We start from the raw sequence: 9,881 nt of genomic DNA, 5'->3' as shown, positions 1-9,881 counted from the left end.
TGCATTCCCACCAGCAGTGAACAAGGTTCCATAAAATCACCGACTTGTATGTAACATTTTTCCTGATTACAGTACACATTAACTATGGAACATTTAGAAAGTGCAAAAAAGCAAAGTGTAAAAAATAAAATCTCCTTTGTTCTAACTACCGGTTCTACATGTGACCTCAATGCCTATTATCCCCAACTGGAAGGGAAGGCGTCATTTCCCTGGGATGCTTCTATTGAAATGCTGGGGAGAGTGTAATCCAAGAATAGAGCTGAGGCTCGCCCTGCCTGACCTCAAGATCAGAGCCCCCCGTCACGCCTGTTCCACCACTCTAATCATCAAAAACGTTCATGCAGTTAAGCCGACTTCTGAGTCATATTCTTAAGTGTTCCTGGTCACAGGCGAGCCATGGTTTAGTCACATTCTCCGTAGGTCTGTCTCTTCATCTTTAAAAGCCACTTCAGGATTGATAGAGCAAAACACAAAATGTTTGCGCAAAGCGATTCCTCCAGAGGAACGTATACTACACACGCGTCATCATCAGAATGGAGCTTTCCTTTTTCGGCTAGAAGGCCGGAGAAGACAATCCATCCTAGATGGGGACCTCCCCGCCGCGAGCGGCGGGGCAGGAGCATTTCCCCGTCCTTTTATTTCTCCAAGTCCCCATTGGCCGATTCCTACCGTCTATCTCCCCTGCCCTCACCGTCTCCTCCTATCACCGCCGCCGTTAGCCACTCTGCCTGTGTTCTCATTGGTCCTCCCCGCAGTCGCTCGCGCCAGCAGTGTTCCAGAGGCAGCCACTGGGAGTCGCTGGATTCGGTTTTCAAAACACGCCGGCAGTGAATCAGCGGCGGGGCGGGCAATTTGAACGCTCCAGCCGGGGCACGCGGCCAGGGCTCTCCGGCCCTCCCCTGGACGCCAGCCGCTGCCGCTCGGCCCGGAAGGCCGAGAAGGAGCCGCGGGGCTGCAACCCTGCGCTCCCGCCATGGGCCCGCGCCGCCGGAGACGCAAGCCCGAAACTCCACGGAGGCGCCCCGCGAGCCCGGCTCCCGCCGCCCCCCGGCGGGGCCCCCCCTTAGGTAACCCACTGCGATCACTTTCCTTCCGAGCCGGGGTCCTTGCAGCCTCTTTGTGAGGTGGGCAGGGCCGGGTCCGCGTGCCCACTTCACAGACGGAAAAACCGAGGCTCGCTCGCTGAGCCTGAGATCTAGTCCCAGCCTCTCAACTACCGGTCAGCTGGCCTTCCTCTGCAGGGAGCCAAAGCGGATTGTGCCGTCCAGCCTCTGCTCCGAATTCCAAGGCTGGGAAGGGATTGGGAAAGGCAGTTCCGAGGAGTTCTTGATACTACTACCCATGTATTGAGTGCCGACCATCAACTAGGCATGGTGTTGAACTCTTTACATGAATTAACTCAACTTTATATTGTGCCCATTTTACAGATGAGACAACTGAGGCACAGACAGACATGCGAACTTGAACAAGGTCATACAGCTTGTTCTGGAAGACATGGGATTTTTTTTTTTTTTAATTAGCGTTTGTGCTTTTTTAAATTGCAAAATTATTGACTGCTTTTTGCGATCATTTCAAACAATAATTCTCCTTTTAGAAGGTGCCCTTCCAGGTCTTTGGAGGGTTTTTGGTCTGCTTTGGGTTTTTTCTTTTTTCTTTTTTCCTTCAGTGAGTGGCTCTATTGGGCTTTAACTCAAGGAGTGCTCTCACCTTGTTCCCTTCTGGAGGTGATGTGCGGGGCGGGAGTGGTCTGTGGTCCTCAGTTTCTGTGTTGTGGTCTGGTGCATGGAAGAGCCACAAACAAGAACAGTACATTGTGGTAACAACTGCTTTGCCTGTCTTCTACTACATAGCCAAGAGCTGGGTGAAGAAAACACTATAGGTTATTTATAGATGACGTTGCTGTAGTAAATGGGATTTTTTTTCTTTCCTAAATGCACAGGACCTTTGCATCCAGCTAACTTGCTGCATTCTCTTGTTAATTTTAGTAGTCTTTTAGTTACTTTAGTTGAAATTGTTAAATGGGCTGTTATACCGTTTGCAAATAATGACTTTTGAATCTTTCTTTTCATTTTTATGCATTTTATTTCTTATCGTACTTTAGTGAGGCCCTGAGACTAACGTTGCAATAAGAGCAACGTTTTGGTCGTCTTGGTCTCGTTTGTAATTTTAACAGGATTAGTATTAGGGATCATGTCCGCTGTTGCTTCCAGAGGTAGAAGCATCTTTACACCTCCAGCCCCTGCTTTACTCCCAGCCGATGCTCACCTTGCCTCATGCTTCACTGGGGAAATAGAAGCCTGCAGATCGGATTCCCCTTTATCTTCTCACAGCAGAGAACCTGCGTGTCTTTCTTGCCCTCAAAAGCCCTTTTGAAGAGAATATGTTTGAGCTTTGGGGCATCTTCTGTCGCTTCTGTTACCTTGTCCGCCTGCGCTTGGAGTTAAATTCAGACCCCTTACATTGACATTCTGCAAAGGCGCTCTGCCATTTCTGATCTAAAGAAAAGGGCAGGGGTGTTTCCTTGACCCCACACCCCCGTCTTTGTCATACTCCCCCATTCCTCTGTGGTGCCCTTCCTAGCTACCTACCCTTCTTCAAATAGCCAGGCTTAAGTCTACACACGCGTGTCTGTTTCCCCTCTTCCTAGTCACCCTCCAGCCTCTTCCAGCCTGACTCCCCACAGTCACTACCCCACCTCTAGTGCACTCCAGCTGCTCTTATCGAGGTCACCAGCTACTTTTGCGTCGCCAAATGCATGAGAGATGCCTGTGTCCTTACCCTGTCTCAGAAGCACTGGACACAGTGGGCCATTTATTCCTGGAAACACTCCATCTCCTTGGCTCCAGGAGACACGCTCTGCAGTTTCTACTCCTCGTCGTTTACTGCCTGTGCCACCTCTCTTCTGCAAGTTGACGTTGGACTTCCGGGGTCTCCTCTTCCTTTCTTTCCCCTTCCCAGGTGGGCTCATCCCTCCCGGTGACTAATAGCACTTCATACACTGACGGCTCTCACACTAACAGCTCCAGCCCAGATCTCACCTCTGACCCCGCACACCTGTATCCAACTGCCTTTCTGCCTGAGGCCTCTTGGGCACATCACACCAAACACATCTAAAAGCGAACTTTGGGGAGTGCTCGTATGGCTCAGTAATAAATGAACCCGACTAGTATCCATGAGGATGCAGGTTCAACCCCTGGCCTCACTCAGTGGCTTAAGGGTCTGGCGTTGCCGTGAGCTGTGGTGTAGGTTGCGGATGTGGCTGGGGTTCCATGTGGCTGTGGCTGTGGCCAGCAGCTACAGCTCTGACTTGACCCCTAGCCTGGGCACTTCCATATGCCACAGGTGTGGCCCTAAAAAACGTGAACTTTTGGTTACTCCCCTCCGGCCTCCTCATTCCCACTTTTCCCCATTTCAGTAAATGGCACAGCCACGCACAGAGTTGTTTAAGGCAGAAACCTGAGAGCGATGTTTCATCGTACCCCACGTAACATCTAATCCAAATGTGAGCTCAGGCAGTTCTACCTCCAGATGGCACCCGAATCATGCCCCTCGTTGCCTCCTCTATGCCCACCAGCCGTGTCCAAGCCCCCAGCACCCTGACCCTCTTCCACTCCTGTCCTTTTTCAGGTCTCTCCTTACACAGCAGCTGGAATGGATCATCCCTCCTGCTTCCCGTTCCCCTCCGATTATATCCCTACTCCGTACATTGGCATTTCAAGACCTAACTTTTTTTTTTTTTTTTTCGTCTTTTGTCCTTTTGGGGCCGTACCTGTGGCATATGGAGGTTCCCAGGCTAGGGGTCTAATCCGAGCTGTAGCTGCCAGCCTACACCACAGCCACAGCAACGCTGGATCTGAGCCTCGTCTGTGACCTACACCACAGCTCACAGCAACGCCGGATCCTTAACCCACTGAGTGAGGCCAGGGATCGAACCCACAACCTCATGGTTCCTAGTCAGATTCGCTTCCTCTGCGCCTCAACAGGAACTCCAAGACCCAACTATAGAACGCCTAACCCCAGTTCTTCCCCGTGATGTCTCAGTGGTTACTTGGCATAGCGCTTGTTCTTGGGTCACAGACGTCACACCTCCCCTCACCCCTCTGAAGTTATTATGTGTATTTCTCTCTCTTTTTCTCTAATAAATCTGGAATCGGTTATTATATTTTTTGAGTTTGATCCCTTCCTTTCATGGTGTTGGCCTTATTAAATTGTTGGTAATCTTGGGGTGTGTTCAGCGTTACTTTTTCTGCTGATCACTAAGGCTGCCTCCAGCCACTGTGAATTGCACACTGGCGGTGAGGAGGGCGCCAGGTGCCCGTAGCTTATCTCCTGGGTATAGGGCCTTCCTCTCCTCTTTCTCCTAGAAAGTCCCCTGCTGCTTTTGAGATTAAGTCTCCACTGCCAAGCATCTCTGTCCCCATTTGCTCTTGCAGCTCTTCTAACGCTTGGTAATTAGTTCATTGTATTAAATCCCTTCTCTTCTTTTTTAAATTTTGCTTTCCTTTTTGCTCACACCTGTGGCATGTGGAAGTTCCCAGGCCAGGGATCGAATCCACACCACAGCAGTAACAATGCCAGGTCCTTAACCTGCTGCACCACCAGGGGAACTCCTTAAAGTTCCTTCTGTTCAGCTACTTGCTGTGGATTCTCCTTTCTTGGCTAGACCTTGAATAACATTCTGAAGTGACTTTTATTCTTCAAAAATGTTCGTTTTGGTGTTTTTTTCTTTTTTATTTGTTTGCTTATCAGAAGTTCATTTGTTTTTATTGGTCCTTGGTCTAATTTATGGAGCGACTGTCCTGCTTTTTGTTTCACGCTCTTTTTCATTAACTTTGTTTATTATCTTTAAAATTTATTTTACTCGACTTTCTTATGGTTTATTTTAATGTCTCTTCCTTATAAGTGAGTTGAACACTCAGCTGAGTTATTTTTTATCTAGCAGATAAATCTTGAGACTTTACATTTTCCTTTAGTACTATTTGACTATATCTCATAAGTTTTGAGATGTAGGCTTTTTATTTATTTATTTTTGTTTTTTTAGGGCCGCACCCGCACCATATGGAGGTTCCCAGGCTAGGGGCCAAATCAGAGCTGTAGCCGCTGCCTGTGCCACAGCCACAGCAACGCCAGATCCAAGCCATGTCTGCGACCTACACCCCAGCTCACGGCAACGCCAGATTCTTAACCCACTGAGCAAGACCAGGGATCAAACCTGCGTCCACATGGATACTAGTCAGATTTGTTACCCCTGAGTTACAATGGGAACTCGTAGACTTTTTATTTTTGTTCATTTCTAGTCTAATTTTAGGGAAGTTTCCTCTTTAACATGAGCGTTAGAAGTATTTTTTATTTTTTGTATTCTTGTGTTTTTAATTTCTGATCAGAGAGTTTGACTTTTTCAATTTTTACTTTGGGGACTGCTTTTAAGATTCTTTTCTTGTCTGTTGTTGCTGGAAGGAGGCTTCGAACCAAAGGCTCTGACTCCATTGCCCAAAGGCCTGGCACTGAGTTTTGCCCCTTCTGAGGTCACACCTGGCCGCTCATGAGCTCTGGCCAACTGTCTTCCCCTCTCTGGGCCTTGGGACAACAGAGACAGGGGAACTGTACTAGGTAATCTCTCAGATCCTTCCAGCTCTAAAAAAGACCTCAAAACAAAGTAACTGGGTTTCTGATCTAGGTGGGAAGGGCAGAGAAGGTGCACAAAGTGCTGTGGGGCCCAGAGGAGGCAGCCGACCCTTCCCATCGATTTGGAGGCAAATGGGAGTCAGGAAAGGCTGCATCAACAGTTGATATTTAAAATAAGACCCTCGGAATTCCCCGTCCTGGTGCAGTGGTTAACGAATCAACTAGGAACCATGTGGTTGCAGGTTCGATCCCTGCCTTGCTCAGTGGGTCAAGAATCTGGCGTTGCTGTGGCTGTGGTGTAGGCCGGTGGCTATAGCTCCGATCCGACCCCTAGCCTGGGAACCTCCATATGCCTCAGGGGCAGCCCAAAGAAATAGCAAAAAGACAAAAAAATAAGACCCTCAGAGTTCCCGTCCAGGTGCAGTGGTTAATGAATCCAACTAGGAACCATGAGGTTGCAGGTTCGATCCCTGGCCTTGCTCAGTGGGTTGAGGATCCAGCATTGCCGTGAGCTGTGGGGTGGGTCATAGACGCAGCTCGGATCCTGTGTTGCTGTGGCTCTGGTGTAGACCAGTGGCTACAGCTCTGATTAGACCCCCAGCCTGGGAACCTCCATGTGCCGCGGGAGCGGCCCTAGAAAAGGCAAAAAAACAAAAAAAGTAAAATAAAATAAGACCCTCAAAGGCTCATCACTGTGAAGGTCAATAAGACCCTCAAAGGATCATTCGTTCATTTGTTTAACAAATATTTATTTAGCGTGTCTCTGCTGTTCTCCCGTTGCTGCAGAGAACCGCAGGGAATGCTATCGACAAAAACCCCTCTTCTGTGGGTCCCGTTACCATCTATGATCTGGCAGTTTGACAGCCAGGTCCCAACGCGCCACCTGTTGTCCACTGCGTTTCACCCCGTGACCCGCCTCTATTTGCTCAGGCCCTTCCTCCCGTCAACTAGGTCCCCGGAGACACCGCGTTCTGAGGGAGATCCGAATTCTTCAGAAGAGCACGCACCTGTTGTTAAGGAAGAACCCCTTCTGCCGCCTGGTGAGCTCCAGGGAGCTTCCCGCCCACCCCCCTGCCGCCTCCTTTCTTTAAATGTCCCAGGTATTGGGGCCCTATCGTCTCTTGCCCAAAGGGCAAGGGACCACTCCTCTAACCACCTTCATCTTCGGAAAATATGGGCCCCCCAAGGGGCGCCTTCCAATTCTTTACGGAATTGATTTCATCCCCCCACCACCTTTGACATTATGTTCTTTGGGGTTTTTATTTCTTTAATTTTTTTTTTATTACCCAATGAATTCATTACATTTATAGTTGTACGATGACATCACAATCCAGTTTTATAGAGACATTATGTCCTTTGATTATGCAAACCCGAACCCTCTCATCCAGCCACCCTTTCATCCCTTGCCCCGCCCTGGGACATGGTCTCCTCCGCTCCACCCCCCACAAGAAGAGACGTGCCATCTCCAGGCTCCCTGGACTTGACCCCAGCCACTAGTCAGGTCCTCGGACGAAGGGCCGGGGAGGAAAAGCGGAAACGGAGATTCCTGGAGACTCACGGAGAGAGGCTGTCCTCTCTTGAATCTCCCTTTCCTCTCTGCTCCTCCCCGCTCCCCTTCTCGCTTGCTCGCCATCCCCCGTCTTTCCCAGGCACGAGAAATATGTGTTCAGTTCACTCGTGGTGTGGATTTCAATTGGCAAGCCCAGGCCCTGCTGGCCCTACAAGAGGTGAGAAGGGGGCCCAGGTCCAGTTGGGTGAGGGGTGCATGTGGGAGAAAGGTAGCGCTGAATCTCACCTCCTTTATTTTTTATTTTATTTTATTTATGTATTATTTATTTATTTTGGCCCCGCTTGCAGCATGTGGAAGTTCCTAAGTCCCGGGCCAGGGATCGAACCCAAACCACAGCAGTGACCCAGGCTGCTGCAGTGACAACACCAGCTCCTTCACCCGCTGCGCCACAAAGGAACGCCTCACCTCCTAGCAAAGAGCAACAGGGAACACCCAGGGGGTTGAAGGGTGGATTCATGCTGGCTGGCGAACAGTCTCTCCCATGTCCTTTGAGCCCTTAGAGACTCAGTTAGCAGGTGCCCCCTGCCCGCCTCCATCCCCCTGGTCTGTGTCAGCCTTTCTACCTCTCTCTCTGTCCCCAGGCGGCAGAAGCGTTTCTCGTTCATCTCTTTGAGGACGCCTACCTCCTCTCCCTGCACGCCGGCCGCGTGACTCTCTTCCCCAAGGACATCCAGCTGGCCAGGAGGATCCGGGGCATTCAGGAAGGGCTCGGCTGAGCTCCCGCCGCCGGTGTCGCTGGAAGCCTCCCCTGCCCCCCCAGAGAATGAGTGCACTTGGGGGAAAACCACCCAGCCTCCCATCACCTCTGAAGGAATTTGCCTTCTCCATCCTTGGTCCTTTGCTGCCCCGCCTGCCCTTTGTTCTCTGGAAAAGATCCGACTAAGTTTTAACTTGAGTGCCTGGGATTCTTTTGAACAATGTTCTCCTTGACTTTATGACCAGACAACGTGCATCTCTGCCAGAGGAGTCCTCTCCACTTCACAAAGACCAGATGACCTCATTTGGATTAAAAGAAAGTTGTTTTTTTTTAATGCCTTGTTAATAAATGTGATTCCTGAATTTCAGAGATGATACCCAGGACTCTGCCCGTTGCAGGACCAGATCCGCGGAGGACGTGTGAGGTGCCGTCTGGACTTGCCGTCCCAGAGCTGTGTGCACGCATTGCTTTTGTAATTCGTTTTTTTTAAGGTGGAGAAGACCGTATGGCTTTCCTCTGTAACCGAGGTGATGTATGAGAGAATCAACACATTCCACAAGCCCTGAGAAAAATTTTTCAGATGAAGAGACTCCAAGGTTGATGTCACTTTGAAAATTATTCATGTGACTGTTGGATGCTTTTGAAGACATCAGGTGTTCTAGGTTATGGGAGAAAAGAATATTTATTGATTATTTTAGATCTTTCTGTACCATGTAATTTTTTTTTTTTTTAACCATATGTCTATTTACATTTATTTAAAACACAAGGGAAAAGTTAAAAGAAGACCACCTCAGGCAGTTGCATGGAAGAGCCTGACTCAGGTAGCATACAACTTTCTGTCCTTCAGATTGATTTCATCCTTAGTGGCAGCAGCCACTTCCTCTGTGCACTGTGCCTGTCACCAGATCGTAGCTTTTCAAAAAACTCAATGGGACGAAAATAGAAAATCGTTCAGGTTTGATGTCCTGGCTCCTTCTGGTAAATTCCTATCAAAATCATTCAGAAATTCGCACTCGTGGAATTTTATTCTCCTTTGAAAAATCAGAGAAGATGTATCATAGTTTATACGTTAGAATGTTTCATTCCAGGATTTTAAAGTGCCTTTGCGATGTTTTTACAGGTATTTTTTTATAAATTCTTTGTGGAGAGAGAATAATAATAAAAGCAATTTTTTAATGAGAAAAATTGAAGCGGTGCTACTGTTTTACAGCGATTGTACTGTGTTCTCTTGTGGTAGCGCTGACTTATTCGCCTGGACACTGTTTGCCAACGGCTGCAATTTAAACAAGAGAACTGGGGGCGGGGGTGCTTTTGGCCTCCACTGGCCCAGAGTATGAGCAGATTAAAAACCTGGCCTTTCTGTTGTGACTGAAAGCGGTTTAAGAGATTTCCAGGGACATGGAAGTACCAGCCAAGAAAGACTTTTAGATTTTTGTGGATTTTGCGTGTGGTAAAAATGATTCGTGAGGGGCAGATACCAGCAATCCAGCGATCATGTGTCATTCAACGAAAGGGAACCACTGGATTCTGTTGTTTGGTAAATTTTAACCCTTTGGAAAAACCTTTTCCCATTCAACCTCAACTCACTTCGATGTAGACATTTGAATAAAGCTTCTCTGTCTATGAATATATTTAATGTCAGAGGGTTATTAATCAGAAGATTATTCTCTTCCTCTAGTTTTCTTTCTTTCTTTCTCTCTTTTGTGCTGTTTAGGGTGGCTGGTATATGGAGGTTTCCGGGCTGGGGTCAAATCGGAGCTGCAGCTGCCGGCCACAGCCACAGCCACAACCACACCAGAAGTGAGCCACATCTGGGACCCACACAGCCCAAAGCAACTCTGGATCCTTAACCCACTGAGCAAGGCCAGGGATCAAACCACATTCTCATGGATCCTAGTCATATTTGTAACCCACTGAGCCACAACGGGAACCCCCTAGTTTTCTTTAAATTGACGCTTCTCTGTTTTCTTAAAATTGTATTAACCAGGA

The 9,881-nt window shown here is 48.5% G+C and overlaps 1 protein-coding gene across 2 annotated transcripts; it reads left to right on the top strand.

Annotated features, from left to right (window-relative positions):
* CENPA (centromere protein A) lies at nt 797-9,523 on the top strand. 2 transcript variants are annotated; one of them, XM_013996268.2, is made up of 4 exons: nt 807-1,067; nt 6,577-6,665; nt 7,275-7,352; nt 7,777-9,523. In XM_013996268.2, the coding sequence occupies exons 1-4, from the start codon at nt 974-976 to the stop codon at nt 7,909-7,911; spliced, it is 396 nt and encodes a 131-aa protein (XP_013851722.1). In that variant the 5' UTR covers nt 807-973; the 3' UTR covers nt 7,912-9,523. The 2 variants fall into 2 exon arrangements, with proteins under 2 accessions (XP_013851723.1, XP_013851722.1); XM_013996269.2 differs by lacking the exon at nt 7,275-7,352 and having other exon boundaries at nt 797-1,067.

This window comes from Sus scrofa, chromosome 3, assembly GCF_000003025.6.
Source record: "Sus scrofa isolate TJ Tabasco breed Duroc chromosome 3, Sscrofa11.1, whole genome shotgun sequence".
Classification (NCBI taxonomy): domain Eukaryota; kingdom Metazoa; phylum Chordata; class Mammalia; order Artiodactyla; family Suidae; genus Sus; species Sus scrofa.
The sequence above is the reverse complement of the archived record's forward strand: the minus strand, read 5'-3'. Positions and strand labels throughout refer to the sequence as shown.